This window comes from Myotis myotis, unplaced genomic scaffold (assembly GCF_014108235.1).
Source record: "Myotis myotis isolate mMyoMyo1 unplaced genomic scaffold, mMyoMyo1.p scaffold_m19_p_8, whole genome shotgun sequence".
Taxonomy (NCBI): Eukaryota; Metazoa; Chordata; class Mammalia; order Chiroptera; family Vespertilionidae; genus Myotis; species Myotis myotis.
Window position 1 is genome coordinate 78,623,127 of NW_023416390.1, and position 23,491 is coordinate 78,646,617.

General features: G+C 45.3%; 1 protein-coding gene across 6 annotated transcripts in view; it reads left to right on the forward strand.

Moving 5' to 3' along the window:
* Positions 1-23,491, forward strand: part of NCKAP5 (NCK associated protein 5) — a 955,167-nt gene that overhangs the window by 116,827 nt on the left and 814,849 nt on the right. For 4 of the 6 annotated variants that reach the window (XM_036319677.1, XM_036319676.1, XM_036319681.1 and 1 more), the window contains one exon: positions 540-669. The exons of 1 other annotated variant lie outside the window; for it this stretch is intronic. In XM_036319677.1, coding sequence (XP_036175570.1) covers positions 601-669 — 69 coding nt within the window. In that variant the 5' untranslated portion in view covers positions 540-600. Of the gene's footprint in view, positions 1-539; positions 670-23,491 lie in introns of those variants that run through there. One more of the 6 variants, XM_036319680.1, reaches the window with a different exon arrangement.

Below are 23,491 nucleotides of genomic sequence, written 5' to 3' on the forward strand. Positions count from 1 at the left end.
ATGCTTTCTGAATCAACTTGTCCCAAAGGACATGTATCTTATAATGTTCCTCAAATATGTTTAAATTAAATATTTTTAATATTGACAATAATGTTCATATGTCAGTTTTCCATCATTGGATTTTGGGCTCAATAACTCTTAGTTATGGAGTGTGGTTTTGCCAGTTTGATCTCATGGAATTTGCAGACAGCATCTACGTGCGCAGAAACAGAATGGTGCTGGCTGATAGAGAGAGGGCGGGTGTGGAGCAAGTGTGGCATGAAATGGACTGTTTGCTTTTTTCCACAGTCTGCTGATTCGACCTGCAAACCCATTCCCCAACACCATGAGCAAAACCTATAAAAACACAGGGGCCTCCATAAAGATGACTCTGACATTTGCAACCGGAGAGATCTTTGACGTTGAGAGAGCCCAGTTCTATACTTATTATTTGGGTCTGGGTATTTTTGGCTCCAGTACTTGTTCCTGGTTAGAGAGTTAAAAACAAAGGTTTAAACACTGTTCACTTGGATAGTGAAAAGCATGTTCACTTTTTGCAGTGACCCTGGAAACAGAGGGGGAATTCTTATAAATCACAAAGGAAAATAAATAACTTCACCCATGGAGGGAAAGAGACAGCTTGAGAAAAGGGACTTTGGAAAAAGGCTGTCTCTAGACAGCAGTCTTGTGGTAAGTACTAAATATTCATTTACCACTCTATATGTTTTGGCTTAAAATGCATTATTCTTTGACTGTTATTTCCTGAACCCTGTGCTTTTGAAACCTCTATTTCAGTTACCCCATTAGCAATACCCCCTGGGATTTTGTTTCATTTATTTTTTACGGAGTCAAAAGCCTGTAAATTATTGGAATGTTTGTATAGTGTCTTAATAGGCAAATGTCATAATCTGTCAACATTATATATAATTACATTAATTCCAGCCGAAGTAGACTTTAACCTATACAAAAACACTACTGTACAGCTGATGCCAAATGCTGAGCCTATATATAGTTGTTCCATCACCCATTTATCTTAACTTTGGGGATAAGTTGAACAAGAATTCGAGAGAGCTCCAATATTGAAGAGCGAAGAAACTCTGAGAACTTCTTAGGTATGTAAATGAGTTTAATTGTCCACAAACTTTCTTCTAAATGTTTTAATGCTGATGAGCATCATTCCTAACCATATGGTTGTGTTTGCTTTTGGGTATGAGAACCTGGTTAGTTCAAGGAAATAGACTAAGTCCCTGGTTTCTGAAGGTTGGCCACTCTTTAGTCTTTGAGCTACAATGTGTGGGTCACCTCTTCTACTCTATAATGCATATGAACTGGGCAAGAAATCACAGCTAGCAAGTCACTCCTTCCCCTTTTGCTCATGTACTGAGGTAGGAGCTAGCTTGGTTCCTTCATTTGCTTGTTATATAGGGATATGCTTTATGGATTATATACTCCCAGCAACTGGGCCGGACTTTGGATCAGAGTATGTGTCCCATAAAATACTGGTTGAATTGATTTATCAGTTGCACTTCTCCAACTCTGCTGCTGTAGATCTTACTCTGTCATTGTACAAATTAGCTGTTTACCCCGTAAATGCTGAGGTTTCATATCACAAACTGTTCACAGACGTGAGTGTCTGGGATTGAAGAACTTTTGGGTCTACTTCTTCTTTCGTTTTTTGATGCAACTTCTGTATCCCTGAGGGCTGCAAACAGAAATAGCAGCAGACCTTCAGAGGCTATAAAAACTTCAATAGTATTTTAAGTTCAACTCCCAATGGTTATGTCCTCTCCTCATCTCTAATGTCTTCTATCTCTAGGTAGAATATAGTGAAAATTGTGTTTGTGTGTGTGTGTGTGTGTGTGTGTGTGTGTGCGCGTATGTGTGTGTTTATATCTATTCCTTTTGCAACTTATGGGGAATTAGGATAAAAAGATCATTTCTCAGCCTCTCCTTTGACAAAGAAAACACTTCTTTCATATCAAGCTGCCGTTGGGGTCTGTCTTCTGCCCAGGCAGGGACAGAGATGCTCATATAGTGTGATATGAGCAGCGCAGAAAAGATTCTCTTAACACCAAACTATCATCCTTGTTGATTAATCCCTAAAGCCCAAATTCTTCCATAGATCCCAGAGAATATGAAAGGACCCTATCAAAGCAAGCATGCTAAGATATTGTCTTCCAGTAACTCACAGTAGCACTTACTAATAAAGATCTGGGATCATTCCCAGGTGTCATTAGATGAGCAGAGCTTTATGGAGGGAATTGGTAAATAAGAGGGGACAAAATATAGAGAACTGGAATGCAGGGCGGGGTTGGGGCAAGTAGGGAAGGCGAAGTGGATTAGCAGGAAGGATTGGGTCCCTGAACATCAGAGAAAGAGGAAATAGTCTAAATGAAATCCTTGGCCACATTTATATTTTGCTCGGTGATAGGTTGGACTGTGAGCATAAATCAGAGCCTGTCACATTACCGGTGCTAGCGGGAAGCCCCAAACTAAGCTTGTGTTCCCGTTGGCATATGGCGCTACCCTAAGTCTTGTGGGGACTATGAATCTGTGCTTTGACTTACAGCATAAAAGAACACTGTGAAAATGAGAACTTGTTGCCTGGACCACCTAAGAAACTTAATCCTGTTCAGTCTCCCTAAATGATGTTTGCGAGAGTTTTTACACTAGTGAAATACCTTTCTTATTTCCTAGAGGCAGATGAAGTGTTACATCTGCACATGTGTATGGGAAAATCCTGAAAAAGGATGTGGTCATCTGTGACTACATGGGCCAGTGTGTGGGGTGCTTGCATGCTATTCAGTGTTATACTATTAGGCTGGGAGACTGTAATTTTCCCCTCTGTTTTAGTGTTGTGTTGCTTCCTCATATAAGATACTGCTGCTGGGACAATGACAGCAAGAATACTCTTTTTGACTTGGTTCTTTGAGCATGAGACCCCTGAAAGTCCCTTGGATGAAGTTTATTGTGACTCAGGAAGAGGTAGGAGGGGTTGAGATCAAAACCGACTGGTCTGTAGCCCTGACCGGTGTTGCTCACTGGTTTGAACATTGACCCACACATGGAAGGGTTAGGGTTTGAGTCCCAGTCAAGGGCAAGTGCTTGGGTTATAGCTTTGGTTCCTGGTCCCTAGCTCTGGAGCATGCCGGAAGCAACCGATTGATGTATCTCTCTCACATCTATATATTTTTCCCTCTCTCTCCCTCCCACTCTCTCTAGAAATCAATGGGGAAAATATCCTCGGGTGAGGATTATTTAAAAAATAAATAAATAAGATAAAAAAACTAACTGGGCTATAAAGGACTTGAATCTAAGACATGGCCCTCCTTTGGATCCATGCTGAAATCATACAAATAACTAGGCAAGGAACACACAGGGATGATTCCAGGGAAGGGTGGCTGTGAAATACAAGAGAAAAAAAAGGAGGGAAACACATCATATAATTCCCAAGGCATGTTTATTTTATGTTATTTTTATAATAATTTTTATTTTTATAGAGAGATGATGACAGAGAGAGAGGGAGGGAAAGAGAGAGAGAAAGAAAGATCAACATGAGAGAGACTAAATTGGGAATGGTTTATCTAGTCCCCTCACTTTGCAGAAGGAGTAGTTAATACCCAGCAAAGTTCAATGGTTTTCCGGAGGTCCTACAACTAGGATACAACCAGGAGTAGAACGGCGGTTTCCTGCCTGTTTCTTCAGGTCTTTATCTCTCACTATGTGTATGATACCCCGGTGAGAGGAGAGGTCCTTTTGGAAAACTGACCAGAGGAAAGGAAACATTAAATCCTTTAGCCTTGAAACCCCGCCGCATATCATGGTGACCTGTGTGTTTGAGAGTGAGAAGGCCCAGAGGTAATTTCCAGTTTCCACTTTTGCAGGAAAAAATTCCTCATAATGGACTGCGAGAGTAAGGTGCTATTAACTTGATTACACTCTTTATTTTACATCTTTATTTTCAATCAAACCATGAAGTGTGGAGTAGAAATTATAGCTCCCTTGCAGCAAGGTACCATTTTTAGGCTGGCAGAACCACAGAATAAAGAGACTCATGCTCGGATTCTGAAACAAACCTTCAGTGGGGGAAGTGAGCTTGTGGTTCTTAGTCACAATTTTGCTTTCAGAGCATGATGCAGGGGAGGGTGTGAGTGAGTGAGTGTGAGTGTGAGTGTGTGTGTGTGTGTGTGTGTGTGTGTGTGTGTGTGTGTGTATGCTGGTAATGCTGAACTGTTCTTTGATGTTGATGATTTTTTACTTGATAAATCATCCCTTTTAAGAAGAAAGTGACAGGTAAGTGAAACTGAAATGAGAAATATGTTTCAATGTGGGGGGTAAAGACCCAAGAGCAAGACAAGTGACTGCAAGTGCGCCTGCCCAGTGGGAGTGTGCGAGCAGCTGCACATCCCGCGAGTAGTCTTCTTTCTGAAAACAACAAAATCGCCCCAGAAACTGAGGCCTCTCCTTGACCCAAAGCTGTTCAGCTCACCCCAGGATGATTTTTGATCAGAAAAAGTCAGCATTTCACAGTGCGCTCTTTTATTCGCGGAATCACTCCCAGGCTTCCTATGAGGCTATTTGACACGTGTCGCTGTGATAACATAACTGCTGAGAAGGCTGGAGAGTTTGTTATCTTTTTTACCAGCTCACGTTTCAGTGGCAAACATTCTCTTTTAATTTGGGGGAAAATGACTTTGCTTTTGAGCACAGGGAGGAGTAGCAGTTTCTCTTATGGATGATGAATTCTTTCCTGGTGTCCCCATTCCTTTCTCCCCCACTGAAAGGAAAAAGTGTTGGCCTTGCATGATCCGCAGCTGTGACCACAGGGCCGGTTGATGGGCTTCCAGAAGCAGGAAAGGCCCCAATTAGGCCCCTCAGTTCATCCTTCATCCTCTTGACAGTTTACACGCAAATCATTAGAGTAATTAGGCCTTCCACAGCACGCATTAATTAGACCAATCAGCACGCATCTTTGAGAGTCTGCTTTATATTGAGGTGCTTTCGTAGCTGTGGGATGTGCTGGGTAGTTGCCACTCTCTCCTCCAGATGCACCCCATCCCCTGTTCCTGGCTGTGCACCCTTGGAGGAGGTAGCACAGGGATCTTGTCAAAAGGATCTCTGTGTTTGTGGCATCTGGTTGGGTTTGGCCAGTGGAAGGACCTAGCAGGATATCAGTGGTTGGGGGTGAAAGAGGTCAAGGTCACTGTTTTCCTGCTCTCTGCCTGCCTGGTCATGGCCACAGTGACTGGATTCCTGGCCTGTGGTCACAGCGTTTGTTGGGCGACTCTCTGGCACAGCCCTGGCTGCAGCCATCACCAGCCCCCTCTGTATTCCGGCCCTTCTGCCTCCCCACGCGCCTCAGGCTTCTCGGCACTAATGACTCCGGGTGCTGCCAGTCCGTCTCATGTTGGTTTGCTTTAGGTCTGCCCGCACTTTATTGGACAATTCCTTTACTGATTCTCCACAATTAGATGCATTGAGTGGCCATCTCATTCCTGCAGGGTTCCCCTGACTGATAACAGGAAATACTCCCCAGGGTGTGGAAGCTGACCCAGTAAGCAGGGAAAGTAGCATAATGTGAAGGAGGCATACAATGTGCTGCTGACCGGCATAGGAGCCGGGATCACGGTGGGAGGCAGCAAGGAGGCTCCATGGAGGAGCTGTCCTTAGAGCTGTGCTTTGGAACAATGGAGAGAATTTGCTAGGTGAGGTTTGGGATAGAAGAGAAGATGCAACCCAAGGATATTGTCCTATATCCCTGGTGACAACTCATTTTATTGCCGAATTATTTTTTCCCAGGGAAATGTCTTCCTTATACAGTGGGGCCTTGACTTACGAGTGTCCCGACTAATGAGTTTTTTGAGATACCAGCTGTCTCTTGGCTGATTTTTTGCACTGAGTTGATAGAGTAATTTGAGTTAGCGAGCTCGGTCTCAGAACGAATTAAACTCGTAAGTCAAGGCCCCACTGTATCAAGTTTTGATGGTTAGTATAGGTCAACATGACTGAGCCAAGAGATGCCCAGGTAGCTGTCAGAATGTTCTGTCTGGGGGTGTCTGGGAGGTGCTTCCATTGGAGAGTAGCATAGACCAGGGGTCCTCAAACTTTTTAAACAGGGGGCCAGTTCACTGTCCCTCAGACCATTGGGGGGCTAGACTATAGTTAAAAAAAAAACTGTGAACAAATTCCTATGCACACTGCACATATCTTATTTTGAAGTAAAAAAAAAAAAAACAACAAAACGGGAACAAATACAATATTTGTATTTGCATGTGGCCCGCGGGTCGTAGTTTGAGGACCCCTGGATTAGACTGAGTAAAGGTGGCCCTCCCCTATGTGGGTGGGCGCCATCTCATCTGTGAGGGCCTGCATAGAACAAACAGGCAGAGGAGGGGCAAGTTTGCTCTCTGCACAAGCTCTCACATCTTCTGCCCTCAGACATTGGTTCTCCTGGTTCTTGGGCCTTTGGACTTGGACTGGGACTTACACCTGGTTCTTAGGCCTTGGTGTTTGGACCAGAAATATACCACCAGCTTTCCTGGGCCTGCAGCTCACAGGCAGATTAGGGGACTTCTCAGACTTTCTAATCACTCGAGTCAGTATCAAAGCAGGAGTCAGCAAAGTCTGTAACAGGCCAGACAATAAATGTTCTAGGCTCTGAAGGTCAAATGAGCAGACACAGCTACTCAACTCTGTTCTTGTAGAGGAGAGCAGCCACAGACAGTACATGAATAAGTGGGTGTGACTTATGTTCCAATAAAACTTTATTTACCAAGGCGGGCAGCATGCTGGATTCTACGAGATCCGCCCACAGGAGGGAAATGGGAAAGTCTATAGTGCACTTTTCCTGAGTGCTGACTCTGAGTCATGGCTTGTGTCCACCCTCAGGACATGCAATCTGCCCAGGCAGGCAAAGGAACAGGTCTGGGCTGTGACACAAAGATGTATGGACCCAAGTCGGAAGAGGTTGAGCAAAGGGAAATAGTTTAGAAAGCTCAAAACTTGCTGAAGCTTTTTCTAAACACAAAATAGGGGCACAGTGAGTATTGCTTGGTGCAGCCAGTAGATTATGAAAATGAAGGGGAAAAAATCTAACTTTTTGTAGTGCTTCAGGCATGCTGTAGCCTTTACTCTCTGGTGCTGCCTTTAGACAGCCCTCACCATGGGGATGCTTGATGGAGCACAGACCACAGCCTGCTAGGTAAGGTGTCTCACTATCAAATCCCAGCTGCCCTTGACCTTTCTAGTGCTTTGCCCATTTCTCCTTTGTTAGGTTACAAGAGGTTCCTTTTATCTCAGGGGGAAATAGTATCATTATAATTAACCTGGTAATTAAATAACAGCGGAGGAACAAAGCGGGGACCAAATAGATGCATGCACAGTAAAGTCTGGGTGACATAGGAAAGATACTTACCTGTCAGTCACACCTGGGAGCAGGTCATTGGCCAGAATAGATGTGGCCACTGCAAGAGCATGAAATCTGAGCTATACAAGCTCCTGAGCAAAGGAGTTCCCTCTCTGCCTCTTGGTTTTCTTGTTGCAGGGGGTGTGCTCTCACACACCTGCATTTGCCCACATGGCTCACAGCCATGTCGACCCCACACACAATGGAGTGATGGACTGTGACTAGTCTGATGCCACAGGACTCCACCGGGGAACGGAAACTCTGGACACTGGCTTTGCTTTTAGCTCTGCTGAATCCCCAGCTGCACCTTTTCCAAGAATGGCTTAAGGGAAATTGGATTTTGCAACCCAGGGATGTAAATCCATGCAAATAAAGCTTTCTACCATATCTCATCGTCCTGTGGGGGCCTCTGAAAATTCTGTCTTTAAAATATATATTTTTGTTGATTTTTTGAGAAAGGAAGAGAGAAAGAAAAAGAGAGAGAAACATTCATCGGCTGCTTCCTACATGCACCCTGACCATGATCAAGCCTGAAAATCAGGCTTATGCCCTGAGCAGGAATCAAACCAGCAACTCTTTGGTGCATGGGACAATGCCTAACCAACTGAGTCACACTGGCCAGGGTCCCCCGGAAATTTTTATTTTAGCAGCACCCCAAGGACCCCACTCCCACTAGCAATGGAGAAGTTCCACCTGCGTAATTCTCTGATAAGACTACTACGTAAAGTCTGGTGTACTCAGTGCCCTGGACCCTTGGACAAAGGCTAAGCTGCCCTGTGCAAAGCCTGGCCTTTGTTTTCTGGTGTCAGGTTTGAGATTTCCCAAGGAAGCATCAAGGGGAGGAGGGTCAGGAATGAGAGGGAGCTGCTTATCCCACACCGCATCACTGCCCCTAGCAGGGCTGCTAGCCCCGCCGTTCCCTGTTTACCCGAGGAACGGAGGCCCTGCACTGGAGCCAGGGGTTGGGAGGTGTGGTGGTGTTTGAGGATCCAGCCAAGGCCCCTTTGAATAAAAGCAGCAAGTGCAGAGCAGACCCACTTCAGCCTGGGCTAGCGACCTTCCCAGAGTGACCTGCCGAATCTTTCCTGTTCTCCCTTTAAAGTGGAAGTGGCAGAGTTAGAAAAGTGTCCGATTCCTAAGTGCGTGTTTACCCAGTGAATCTGCCCACCAGCCTAGCTGAGCCCATCAATGCAGGTCAGGAAGATGCTGGAGAAATGTCCCTTCCAGCTGCCCTCCGGCAACACAGGTTCCTGGGGACTATGGATGGCGTTGAGGGACACGTGGGCTGACAGAAGGCAGGGAAGGCTTGGCCAGGTGGGCACAGCCCACAGTACCTGGTTGCTAAGGGTCGTAATGGGGCTCTGGACAAGCAGGGAGAGGTCAGAACCCAACGAGAATGGTGCTGGGAGATGTGAGCGGCCCTGCTACCGAGGCCAGAGACTAATGGGGGGGCAGGCCAGAGGAGCAGAAGCAGAACACGTCCAAGCTGTGAGCATGCAGGAGGTCAGCAGTGGGGCTGACAGTCTAACACTGAAGCCACTTTAGCAGACAGCTCAGCATGTTCAGGCGGAGAATCCGGCATTGAGATTTGCCAGGAAGGCTTCCTTCCCTGAGTAGTAATAGCTGAAATTTATTGAGGTTTGCCCTGTGCCAGGCACTCTGCACCATGCTTTAGATGGAAATTGTCACTTAATACTTACGACAACCCTGTAAGGTGGAACTCTGTTCCTATTTTACAAATGAGAAATCTGAGGCTTAACAAGTTAATTAACTTCCTCAAGGCTGTAGGACTGGTGAGTGATGGAGCTGGGATTTCAAGGCGGGTCTGGCTTCATACCACGCTGCCCATGCGCAGCTAGCAGCGTGGAGGCAGAAACCTCCCCATTCCAGTAACGGGAGCTCCTTGCACGGTGCTTCCCGGCTCAGAGAGCCCCAGCCTCAACAGGGTTGGATCGGCACAGCGGCTGTGCCCTGCTTCCACATGAGAGAGGCCAGGCCTGATTTCCCAGAATAATTTCAAAGGTGGGAGAGGAAGGCTTTACAAAGAAGAATGATTAGACATGTTGGAACTTGGCCTGATTGCTGGTCCTGTGCTTTTTCTGATTAACCAGGTCTTGAAACCAACTTCTATAGAGACTCAAGTTTATAATAGTAGCAGATACATAATGTATAATGTCTGTAATTATATATTTTTACCCACATGAGGACTGATTGCACAAGGCGGGATTGTTGACCTGGGTGGGAGTAGAGTAGGGAGGAACTGGCAAATCCAGAGTATGGCTAGATGTCCCCCAGCATGTACTTTGGCTCATCACTTGAGTGATGGTCTTAACAGATGGCCGTGCATTTTCTTGGCTGGGCCACTGGCGACAGAAGTGGGTATGGAGCCAGCATCATTTCCCTGGAGAAGATTCTCTCCAAATTGCCGTTTGCTCACCACTTGCAACTGGTGCTCCCTCCTCTGATGTCGCCCGAAGGAATGTCTGCCTGCATTGTGGTGATGGCGTTCCCCGATGACGCTTCTCTCCCCTTCCTTCTTCCTTCCTCATCATTGAAAATAAGCCAGCCTGCCATCATAACCATAGCTCCCTGAGTTCTGATTACAATGCCCTTTCCTGTTCTGGGCTTTGTCACTGCACTTCACACTCTCGTACCTGTCTAGAGCGATTTCTCAATCAAGGCACTCTTGACATTCTGGATCCTCTATTTATTTATTTATTCCTTCTTTTCTTTCTTTCTTTCTTTCTTTCTTTCTTTCTTTCTTTCTTTCTTTCTTTCTTTCTTTCTTTCTTTTCTTCTCCTTTTTTTTTTGTAAGGGAACTGTCCTGTGCATTGTGGGATGTTTAGCAGCATCCAGGCCTTTACCTGCTGGATGCCATTATCACCCTCCCCTAGTTGTGACAACCAAAAACCTGTCTCCAGACACTGCCAGATGTCCCTTGGGAGGCAATGTCAGTCCCGACTGAACTGTATGCTCCCAGAGGACATGAGCCATGTCAGACTCACATTTGTGTCCCTAAAGTCTGACACATAAACACCTCAGTGAAATGAATAGATGAGGAGTGAACTTAGCAGTGAGTTCACGAGCTGAGTACGTACTAGCAGGTGGCGCAGGATATGGAGTGAGGGGGAACTCCCTGAAGAAGGCACCAGTGGCTTGTTGGGAAGGTTGGAGGGGGTAGATGACACCCTGCTCTTCGGCTTCATCCAAGGATGATTCTAGTGTGTGTGTAAAGACTTTTACATCGGAGATTATTACCATGATATCTGGATCCTCTTGAGTCCAAAGGTGTTTGATGCATCTATGGAAAACTCCAAAGGTTTTGACATCTCTGAAATATATTGTATTAGATTTTTTTTGTATATGTGTATTTTTCTGGGGATCGAGTCCATAGGTAGAAGCAGATTCTCAGAGGTATCTGTGACCCACCAATGGTCAGGTAGCTTTACCTGCCATTAGTCTAGCAAGCCCGGCCCATAGCACCTGCACACAGACGGCTTCCCTTGCCCAGGTCTCAGCAGCGCCTGCTCATCTGTACTCACGTGGCTGCAGTGAGTGCTGTCGCTGGCCTCAGGTGCAGCTCTGTGCACATGTGAGGTGTCAGAAATAAAAAATAGGAACTGGAAACATTTTTTAAGCCTTTTGCAAATGTTGTTAATTGATTGAGGATGAAATGATGCTGCTTCTATAGCTGAAGTAAGTACAAGTGAGCAGAGGTATTTGCTTGGCATGTTCTGTGTTTTCTTAGGGCTCAGAGGTCTGCTTGGCATTCTCCTGGTGTCTCACCACCTTTCAACAATGGGGCTCATCAGAGCATCCAAGTTTCCATGGCAACTGAGTTTCTTGCATCCTCCTCTGGCACTAATATCCTCCTGTGGCAGCCTTTCTAGTGCTTTGTCCATAACAAAAGGTAGAGCTTTCATTGATTCCTTGAAAGCTGCTCCAGAATCCAGTTGGCACCTGGGTGTTCTCACTGATGGGCGCCTGCTCTTCTTCCTGGAGTTCCTAACTGATCAGCTCAGGAACTGGGCACCTATGAGGTTCAAAGCCCCGTGAAGGGCCAGAACTGAAAACCTAAGTGAGTGCTGAGAAATGCGAAGCATGATTTCCGCTTTCCAAAGCTTTTAAAAAATGTGGTGACATGTTCACAAATCATGGTGCTATAACACCAGCAGGTAGAGTGGTGCAAAGAAGAATGATGGGATTTATAAAAAGGCGGTTGCTCTCTGGCTGTATGGATCAGGGAGGGCTTCCCCAAGGAGGAGAGCTTTCAGATCCCCCTCTAGGAAATTGGTCCAGATTTAATCTATGGTGTCCCTGAGTTTTCCCTGAAGCAGAACTTTATTGAGTAAACCACGGTGTCTTAAAAGAACAGTGTATGACTCCAAGGTGCTGGGCTTATACTTGAGGAATTGCTGAGACCCTAAGCAGGCTCCACTGTAATCCTGAATTATCATCTTAACTTTCCTCTTGTCCCCTCTAGCCATCCCTCCCCACCTTCTGTTAATGTTCTTACCGTACCTCCTGGTGCATGGCAGCTTGTATCTCACGGCTAAATCATGTTGATCTCCTTTCTTCTCCTTCATTCATCAGTGTGTTAGGCCAGTGGTATATATATTAGCTGTATTTCAGCAGCCTGTCTCACACTAATTTACCAGCCGCTACTGTAGTTCATCATTATCAATTAATATTTATTAAGCATCCACAGGGCTTCTGGCTGTGAATTAGGCAGTATTTTCGTTACTTTTTGTTGAATTGCCATCTTCTGTTGCCTGGGCTCAGCTGAGCCAGTATTTAGGATCTTTCTGCCAGTTTTCTATTCATGTGACAGCCCTCACATTCATCCTAGCATCAATTAATATTTCATGAGTACATCCAGGGGCCATTGCATTAAAACGCTTCACTTAACCCCAGATGCACTGCCTCCGTTCTGTCCCTTTCATGTTCTAATTCTGCAGATCTCCTAACACGAAATCCCATTTGTCAGGGCTGCTCTCTACAAGACCAAACCATGGTTCCTCCTGGCCCTTCACACGCCAGGCAGTTCCAGACGTTTCCTGCTCATGAAGCTCAGTTCCCTAACGAGCTTGATGGATCACAATTTCCATTTCCAAAGATGCCTCTGAGGTCCGCCTGCCTCCTGCCTTTCAGCACCTTTCTGCTTCTTAGTTATAAGACTTTGCCTTCGGCTTGGTATGTTTCTTAATGCAGAGTAATTGGTTGCCTACTCTTATGCACATAGATGTGTGGAGGAAATGAAATCATTTGGTCTGATAAATTCTGGGACCCATCTGTCAGAGCCAGCAGATAAGTAGGCTCAGGACCTGTTGCCCTTTTTTTGTGAGGGGGGCTGTTTTCTGGGGCCTGGCATCCCTCAAAACGGGGAGGCCATGAAGGCTGCCCATAATCCACCAGGGGTGGGCGTGGACTGAGCATGACATCCCTGAAGGCATCAACCCGATATGACGGACCTGGCTCGTGCTGTCCCTCCCTCCTCACTGAGTGCAGTCCCGCCAGGTGGCAGGGGGAGATCTCCTGGGCTAACTTTGGGTTCTGCTGGTAGGTCCCTGAGGCAGACCTTCTGACCTAATTCCTACCTGGTGAGGTGTAGCAGGAGGAAGTGAAGGCAAGGGAGAGCCGAGTCTATTGTGGTTAACATGCCTTGTCCTCTTAGCAGCACATGCATAACCTCCCATAGTTTTGCCTACAAAGACTATGTCAGTGATATTGTTTCCCTACTTCCTGCATCAGTGGAGGCCTGGAAGGAAACAGGCACAGAGGCACTGTGTTGGCTTCCAATGTGTGCTCAAGCAAGGGATCGACAGGAGCTTCCTAAAGGGCCTCTGATAAAGGGAAGGCAGGCTGTAAGCAACTCAACAAGGTAACAGTGCAGCACCCTGAGGCTGAAACAGTGGGCCCATTGCCACTGCTGTGCGTGAAAGGGTGAGGAGACGGTGGCCACAGAACCATGTGGTGATAGGAGAGAGCCACTCGGCAGGAAATGTCACCTTAGGTGAAGGATGCAGTCAACCAGTGTTGCCCAGTGATGGGGAATAAGGCCATGAAAACTCATGCTGCACTCCCCTCCCACTCTCTGGGGCCCTACTGCCACCTCCCATTTGCCAAACCCAACTGGAAGCCAGAGGGACAGGAGCCCACCTAGCATCCTGGGACCCAGAGCAGGATAGAGAAGGGTGGGGTGTGCATGTGTAGGGGCCCACAGACTGTGTCCAGCCCCTGAGCCTGTATAATATACACCCTACCCACCCTCTCTTCCCACATTTCTAGAACGAGAAGAAAACATGATCCTAAGTCAGACTAGTTTAGTATTTACATATTATTAGACATGGATTCCTATGTGTCGCTTTGGTTTGACCAGAACAATATTCTGTGCCACTTTCGCAGCACAAGTTCCCTGTGGCCAGTGACATGGTCTTCTCCCAGGGGTCCTGGTGAGAAAGCCCCGGGGAGGGCTGTGTGTGGTCGGTGGCCAGAGTGTCCAGGGTGCACAGATCCTGCATTGGATTCCAAATGTAAAGTTTGGACTTGAGCAGGCCATGAGGGTGAAGGGAAATAAGGACCAAGAAGTTGGTGTGGACACTGTAGGACTCTATGCAAAGGAAAGACCCTGTTATTATGGCAGTGACGCAGCTTTACCTGCTAAACTATCAAAAATACAGCAATAGTGGCAGCCCTAGGAGAGGGCCTACTGTGTACCGAGAACCTACTGTGTTCAGCACGCTCATGCGAAGGCTGCAGGGGAAGTGGATTCCGTGGATGTAGGAGAAAGAACGGGCTGGCTGATGAATCAGCCTGAACGGGGTTCCAGTCACAGCCGCCAGCACTGCCTCGCCTGTGTGAGCCTGGCCAGGACACTGTACCCTCCCTGCCCCTCCTCGTCTCCGCCCCGTGAGGAGGTGATCCTGTCTCACTCAGAGGGCTGTGGGACAGGCATGAAAGGATTCCGTGAGAGCGCACAGTGTCTGCCTGGCCCGCAGTCTCGGCCTCCACGCTGAAAACCCGTGGTGCCGCTGATGTGGTGACCCAGATGGCAGCTTTGTCTGCAGATGGCAGGAGACATTCAGAAAAAATATTGTTGAATGATGGGTTTGCATAAATTCGTATACGATGTTTAAAAACTGAAAGGCACATCGTGATGTTATCAGCCAGAAAGTTCGCCAGGTGTTAACTCCGGGTTGTGTCTGACCAAACGTTTGGATTCCTTTCTTCTTCCAGTTGCTCAGTAGTTGCCCGTTAAAGAGCTGTGCTCCAGACGTTCTTATGTGGGGCGTTACACTCTTCTGGAACTGTTGGCCTCCTGCGCTCACTCTTGAAGCCCAGCCAACGTCTATTTATAACAGCCAGTTTTATTCCAAAGCTTCCAGAAGTGCCAGAGCCTTCCAAGCAAGTGCACAATGACGCCCTGTGCACAGGGCTTGCTGGGTCCCTGCCCCAGGCCTGTGCCCCGATAGAATCAGGCTGGAGACTGGGCCGCAGAGCCCTCCTTTGTTTTTCTTAGGCCTTGGATTGCTTTGAGCGGTGCCAGCTTTGGAGCAGCGGGAGATGAGATCTGGGGAAGGGGCCCGGGATCACTTCCCACGTGACTCCCTCTCTTTGCTGCAATGGGGAAGACAGGCTCCAAAGGGTGGACGCGGGAAAGATTTCCCACTACACACAGAGCATGAAAGAGGGAACAGGGTCCCAGTGGCCTCTTGCCAGGCCCCAGGAATGCGCCAGCCCTGGGAATTGGACCCTGGCCAGACACCTCAGGGGCTGCTGACTTGGGAAAACTGGCTTTCTGGCAGTTGCCAAGAATACAGACAATGGTCTTTTGGATAGTTCACTTTTGAAAGTTAGGCTTTTGTTTTATTATCACCAAAGGTAACATTTATTGGGCACCTATGTATGCATGCCAAAAGATAAAATGCATGATTGGGAGTCAGTGTAACTTACACTGAGCAGAAACACTAGGTCCTTCTATATTTCAGCCTGCTTCTAATGAGGACCTAATCCTTTGCTTGGGTAAGCTGCTACTTTAGATGTGAGCACAATTGGTGCTGAACTTCTAGAATTAATATTAGTTCTTTCTTACATGCTTAAGTGAGCTGTATTATGTCACCTGAAAGGGCTGGTGACATGGGACAAGCTTATCCCATTGTCATTTGGTTGAGAAGGGAGTTTGAGAGCATGAAGTACAGAGCTGGTATCCTCTGGGAAGGGAAGAGACCAAGACCCAGCCACTGGTTCAGCATAGAGTAGCCCTGACATAGATAAGCACTGAATTCTGGGATGGGAAAGGGGGGCCAATTATACATGCCCCTCAATGTGTCATCATTTAGTGTGAAATGATGATGATGGTGTTATTGAAATATCAGATGACCTTAAAATATTCCATATGTTGTTTTTTAAAAAAATATATGTTTTCATTGATTTTAGAAGAGGGGAGAGGAGAGGGAGAGAGAGAGAAATATCAATGAGGGAAACATTGATCAGCTGTCTCCTGCACACCCCCTACTGGAGATCGAGGCTGCAACCCGGGCCTGTGCCCTGACCTGGAATTGGACCAGCGACCTCTAGGTGTAGTGAATGATGCTCAACCAACTGAGCCACACTAGCCAGGGCTCCATATGTTTGGTTTTTTTGTTCCCATTTGAATAAGTGCTATTGATAATAACATTTTAGAGTATTTACTGTATCCTTGGTGCTGGACTTAAAAATTTATTTATATCAACTCACTTAATTTTCACCGCTTTATAGGGAAGTACTGTACTGTAATATTCCCATTATACAGATGAAGAAACCGAGGCTCAGAAATTAAATAATTTGTCAAAAATCACATGACTGGTAAATACCACACCTGCACCATCCCCATGTATCTTCAGCTCATTTCATAGTGGAGAGGAGCCTGCCTCTCTGCGCTTTAATCAGCGAGGTTTCTGCCTTCCCTTTCCCATGCGATGGGGTGGCTACTCCCAGGATGCCATCTTCAGTGCCATGGCTTCAGTGGCCATTTACAGTGGCGCTTCTCATAGCGGTTAGTTCCCCTCGGCTTGGAGCCCTTTATTCACATAACAGTGTGGCCTCCCCCGTGCGCAGGAACCTTCCTTCACTCTGTGATGAGGGGTCCTGCCAGCGTTCCGGGCAGGGGAGGGTGGGGAGGGCTCCTCTGAAGCAGCGCAGGAAGCTTGCTGGCCTGGCCCTGAGGTTGGCACCCGCATGCCCTGTTTTAAGAAAGTCCTACTTGTGAATCCAGATTGATACAAGGGATGCATCAGGGATTGCTTTCCCTTTTTCCAGAGATATTCCTCACATGACAAAGGACTTGCCAGAGAGTTCTTTAAATAGACTTTAATGCATTTTAAATTGAATTAAGTTTCAAAACTCAATTTGCGGTAGTAGTTTTCCATGGAGCTAAATGTCCGACATCTGACTTTTTTTTCCTGTGATGGAAAACAGATCACTGGTGATATTTTGGGTTGAAACGCTTTCCCCAGGAGCACTGAGGGGCTGGGGAGCTGTCAGGGGCATGGAGGGAGTTTTCACTCAGGGACGAAGATGAGTGTCACAGCCAGACTCCCAGGCCTCGGCTCCTCCCTGGAGGTCTTTTTTTCCTTTCTTCAGTAATTTTTCAATTATATTTGACATTCAATATTATTTTATATTAGTTTCAGGTGTACAGCACAGTGGTTAGATAAGGCTATAACTTACACAGTGATCCCCTGATAATTCTAGTTCCCACCTGGCACCCTGTAGTTATTACGTACAATCTTTCTTCAGCCTTGGCAGCTCGGGTGGAGGGATCCACAGTGAGCTCTGTAATAGAGAGAGGTGTGCCCTACAGATAATCCAGAGTGACTCAAGCATCAGATCCCACCAGCACATCTCTGAAGGACTGGCATGTGAGTCCATAAAAGTTCTCTCATTGCAAACTATATCATTAACCATTTATTTTTATACATATGATGAGTCCCAATCTTCTGAGTAAATGAAAGTATAAAGGGGGAAATTAACTTAGATTTTTATTATTAGCCATTGGTGATATGCTAGGCCCTACCTAGATCCATTATACACATTTTAAATTATCCTTCATTAAAAAATATTTATTGTGCTTGATTCTCCACAGAATTCTGTGGTGAAAAGACAGCAGATGTCCTTCTCTCCTAAAGCTAACATTCAAATAATCCTCCCCACAACCTGCGGTTCATGCAGCATGATTCCCATTTTAGAGATGTGGAGACTGAGGCTCAGAAGGGTTAAATGACTCGCTCTAAGTCACATAAGTTGGTAAGAGTTGGTACTGAGTTTCTGAATCACAACCAAATTTGACCAAAAGCCAGTTTCTTGGTTTTTCTATACACACACTATTTGCAGCACTGAATTAAGGATCAGATCTATATTGCTTTGGTAATTGGACATTGTCTGGAAATAATAAAAAATTGTTTTAAATGAGGAATTAACTAGAATGGGTCTTAGTGTACTAGGAGCAGGAAGATGGCTCATCCTTTTTCCTATGTGATTCCCAGACCCCAGGGGGAAATTAGGAAAGGAAAACCACTGGTTACTGGGAACGCATTGCCATGCAAGTCACATATGTGGTGTTCAGAGGCCTTTGCCCCGAGAGATCCAGCTAAAGATTACTGCCCCTGTTGATAAGGATGTTGCTCAGGGCTCCTCAGAAGGAAAATGAAACTGGTGAATAGAAATGACGTGCACTTCTTAGCGCCATAAAACACTGAGAGCCAGCCCTGCACTGGCTATCTGTGTGCCCTCCTCAGTCCTCTAGCCCAGTGGTTCCCAACGTGGGGCACACACCCCACAGGGGGGCAATTTGATTTTTAAGGGGGCTATTCGAGAATGAGTTATTAAAAGTGAATTTTTTGCATTTCCTATGGTTTCAGGGGCCTCACCTATAGTGTATAAATATACATTGTGTCATATTTATACATTTTAGTTCTCTATTATATGTTTTAAAACTTTATTTGCTATTTTTTTCATATCACATCATATTATTATTTTCTTAACAATTTTTTAGTGATTTCTTCCTCACTACTTCAACTGGCCTTTCATTCTTTTCCTTTTCTCTTTCATGGATGCCCTGTTCTTTGGAAGCCTGTTTAGACCTAGTAAATGGCCTTTTACGCTTCCCCCCGACGTGAATTGGAGTTCAGTTTTTGAATAATAAGAATTATATGTCAGGATTTTAGAGATGCTCAGGTGGCGCATGGCCAAAAAAAGGTGGGGAGTCACTGCTCTAGCCTTTTCTGAGCCTCCACTTCCTTCTGGACTTTTATAAAGATCAAGTGACACAAGAACAAAAAAACTGAGAAAGTTAAAAATTATATCCCAGTAGCAATGAGAACTGTGATCATTACAGAACGGGCTTTGACTTGTTCACAGTGACACCCCAGTGCCATGTTGCATGAATGCTGGGTGGAAGAAATGAATGGTGACCGTCACTCTATAAAAGTAAGAACAGGAGAAAGAAAAATGAACGACGGCAGTCACTCTGTTGAAGTGAAAACAGTGTTGCTGGTGGCTCCGGCTTTGTTCCTTCTATGCATCTCTTTACCACTAAGCAACATTTTATTCGAGAGAATATTGTGAGTGGTCCACACACTCTTGATTAACCACGGGCAGCTGGCTCCTGGGAGCTGAAGTGGCTGCTGTCTTCTCTCAGTTGGAAGGAAGCAGGCTCACTCACCGGAGTGGCTTCTCAGGACATTCCCGATGCCACCACCTTCATTCAAGGCCCCAGCTCCACAAGGGAGCTTCGGTATTTTTCAGACGCAGTTGGAAGCTTAGTATTCATTCACGGATGAATCAAATATCATTGAGCACCTTATGTTCGAGGCCCTGTGCTCCTAATAAGATCTTTAAAAATACAGATATTTTTCATATTCAGTATTTTTTTTGAATTTTTGCAGTGCCTCCCTCAGAGCTCTGTGGGAAGCCACCCTGATGGAAATCAGAGAGGCTCAAGGCGTGTGCTTGCAGAGCCCCATTCAGGACTGTGTTCCTGGGTGGCCCTTGTGAATACCAGGTACAATGTGGCCATAAAGAGGAGAGAGGGTAGAGGACCGAGTCCATCTTAAAACTGGAATAAATGTCTAGAGACAGGCAGTGACTCTTTGGCCAAAGGAAAATGACTAGAAAAATGATCAAACGAACAACAACAACACACACACACACACACACACACACACACACACACACACCTGCATCCCAATAAATGGGTCTAATTTCTTCGCTGTTCTCTCAGCCCTCAGAAATCACCCAGCACTTATGGGATGTCCCAAAATGAAAAAGAACCCATGGCCCATAATGTCTGTGTGGATGAGGGTTAGCACAAGGCCCCCAAAATGGCAGATTGCAAGCCAAGCATTATGTTTTCTGCCCATTTCCCAAACTGGGTCAATACAGTGTGTTTGGGAAAAGGCACATAGGAACCAGATGAAGGTATGTGCAGGTGACCAGATGAAGCCATGGTGGAGTGCTGAGATGACAGGGAAACCAAAGCCAGGCACCAAAGCAGTAGATGCTGCAGTTACCACACGCATGTGCGGTGAATGGGCTTCAGAAATCGGGGGCTGCTCCATGCCAAGTGTTGGCTGTTAATGCCACTTTCTTATCAGATTTTGTAGTTAGTGTTCTCATCACATCTTTCAGATATTCCCAGGAGGACTGGAAAATGAGAAGGTGCCACATGATGGAATTTCTTGAAAGTAATTATCTGAGAGAATTCATAGAAAATTGAATGGACTAAGGTTCACACTTGAATAAGATTCACCATCATCCATAACAATGTACAAATTGATCTGTTAGAAAAGTTAATAACTTAGCTATTGCTAATAGTAACCAGTTAGATCTGAACATCAAAACTAATCAAATCAAGATTTCTGTGTCCATATTCTTATTATACACACCCAATACGTTGTCTAAATAAATGAATAAACACAACTTGAATCCTTAGTATATAATTAAAGTACTTGAGCTCTCATCTATTCTTACTCAATGAATAAAGTTTCATTAGTGAAGTTAAAATTAAATTGGCTGGAATCTCAGTTAAAAACCTGTCTGTGGAATCTAAGTTCTAGTACTTGTTTGTAGAAATCCTCTATGTAATTTTCATATCTCAATTACTAAGTTCCTTAGATTGAATCAACAAAGGTTAATTAAGGACTCAGCTTCTATAATTATACTTAAGTAGGCAGAGTCATTATAACTACTGTTTTTTTTTAGTCTGGCCAACTCACTTTGATGGCAAGCTGCTATGGGAAAATATCTTTGTAGTCATTGTTGTCATGTCCCCAGAATGTAACACAGTGACCAGCACACAGTAGGACCCAGAAAATACTTGGGGAATGAACTTCTGAGTGGCTGAGGGTTCCACAGTTCAGGTCTCAGCTTTGTCACTAACTGCTGAGTCACTCTGGACAAATTCTCCTCTGTCTTCTGAGCTTTATCATTACTTTTCCTTTGTGACCAGTGGACAAGGCCCAGGGATCTGCCGTGCTCCTTGGAGCTGAAGGATTCTATGATATCTAGTGTCCAGCAGAGGGTGAGGATACCAAAGAAGGAAAAGATAGCCCAGCTATCAGTGTGCTCCCAGCAAAAGAGATGGAGCCTCAGTGACTGAGAAAACGTAGCAGAGCTCTCCTCTGTGCTGCATTTAAATAAGTGATCAGGGTGGAATGTCTAGTGGTAGAATCGCAGAGGAGAGGGAGACCTCAGGGGAGAGAAATCTATGTGACAGATTCATCACTACCATAAGAAGCCTCCTAGAATGAGGAAATTTTAATGTTAGATAATTTATATTCTCTGACAATGAACTATTTACTTAGATTCCTTTCAAATGTCTCAAGATAGATACCTTTAAAGCCAGTTTGTAGTCCCAGTCATATGTTGGGTCTTCTCACTTTGCCCAAAGCAACCGTGTCAGCTTTATCATCAGCCAAGGGCATTGCTGCCTCGTTCAGATGTGGCCACTCCAGCTGCCATATTGATGTTTAAAATGAGTCATTGCTGTGTCTGGCTTGTAGACCTCCCACTCAAGCTGCCCCCAAACTCTCCTGCTGTAGAAAGACATGGGTCAGCGAAGCCCTGCCTCCGGTCTTGGAAGCAGGCTTGAGCTATAAGTTACGAGAAGAAGTCTTGTCAAAGTCACACTTTTGTGAACTTCAATGGGGCTGAATAATTGGTAAGACCTCACTGATTTGAGAGATTTGGAATAGACTGTCTATGGGACTGAATATATTTTTAAAGAACTGAAGCTCAAGTTTTCTCAGATTTAAATTATGGTTGAATTAACAGTGAATAGAATTTTTCCTCCATCTGTTTTGAAAAATATATCATCTCCGATTGGTATTGCTTTTCAAATATAAAATCAGACATCTAAGTTTTACACAGCAGTGTGTGTCTGTTTCATAAGAGTTTGTGTTTTTATGGCAAGATGACATAGGCTCAGCAGACTTCAGGTGAGAGAATCAGCCATTTCCAGGTGACCAGGTCCAAGCTTACAAATAGTTGCAGTATTCCAACTCCTTGTGAATGAGCAGAGCAATTGTTTGAAAAATAGATTCAGGTCAGAAACAAGTTGGGATCCATTCTTTACCTCTAAAAATCAAGGAATCTACAAAGTAATACTTGGGTTTCGTGTCACTTTTCCTTGGCATCAGCATGGGCTGGTTTTTGTTCTGTGCTCTCTGGTGAGGTGGCAGAAAGATGTGTCCACCTGGCGTGTGTTTTATCACATTACCTTTGGGAAATGTGTGTTAGAGATTTAATTTACCTGGTGCGTTTTTAGTACACGGAGCTGACGGAGACAGAAAGACGTGGGTGTTTCCTCCTTCTGCGATAGTCGTTTAACGTGCAAATAATACACTAGTACACTGTGTATATTTCACCTTCGGTTCATAGAAAACTTTTCTTTCCAACTCAAGGTTTATTCATTTTGCCAATTTGGCACTGGATCTCAAACCAAAAGCAGCTCACAGTCCTTTGGTAGAAGTCCTTATGTGACTTTGGCCAACCTGCAAAAGTTGCAAACAAAGATAAAGTCCTTGACACCTGGCCACCCCAGCCAAGAGATTAGAACATTTCTGATAATTTCCTCCCCACACAAAGAATGCAATCTTGGGTTGGCAGCCTGTATTAGAGCTCAAATAATACTGTCAGCCAGCTACTTGCTTGGATCAGAGGCCACTGACCTGGGCATGACTGAGTTTGCAGAAAGGACTGGGTTATTCTTGGAGCCATAAAACAATTTGTATATGTGGAAGCCGAGATAATGAATGATCAAAGCTGTGAGGTACTCACATCCAGCTTTGGGATATGAGTTGATCAGCGTAGAGAACGAGTACAAACTCCTTCACCTTCTCCAAACCTTCAGGTCAGCGGCTGAATTGAAGACAGAGAGAAAATCACTTCCTTCTCTCAGAGTGTCTTTGTGGCTTTTCCTTCTCTTTCTGTTTTCTTGTTTCATTACTTCTCTTTTTAACCACCTCTTACCTCTGTTTCCTTTATTCCTACCATCACACATGTTCTACTGATTGCGTGTAAATATCCTGAAAGGACTCCATGAACTTGTGTGCATGGCCCCCACTAATCCCCCACCCAGAGCCTGGCTTAGGGATTTTCTTACCAAAAATCTGTCACTCTTCCCTTCCCTTCCAGAATGTGAAGCTCTAACAATGACCACCTCACTGTGGAAGGCACAGCTCTCAAATTTTGTTTACAAAAGCGACCTGAAATTTGTGGCATATGTTGCTTATGGACTTTTTTCCTTGACAAAAACTTAAATGACTAAAACCTGGCATGAGATTTCAAAGGCCTGTGAGAAGCTATGCGATCAGAGAAGCTGAGAATTTTAGAGCTCAAAGTGGTCTTAGATCTGATAGTGCATGTAAGTGCAGCTTTGTGGCCACATGCACTCATTTTGAATATTTTAGTTTCTGTAACCAGGGGTTCATTGTATCTCGTTGAGGACCTAGAGATAACCCCCCTCTGGTTACTTCTCTGTTATTTACCAGCGATAGAGCCTGCATCTGAGCCTAGCTAGCTCTGCTTTCAGCCTCTGGTTTGCCTTCCTACCTGTTGGTCACAGTCAT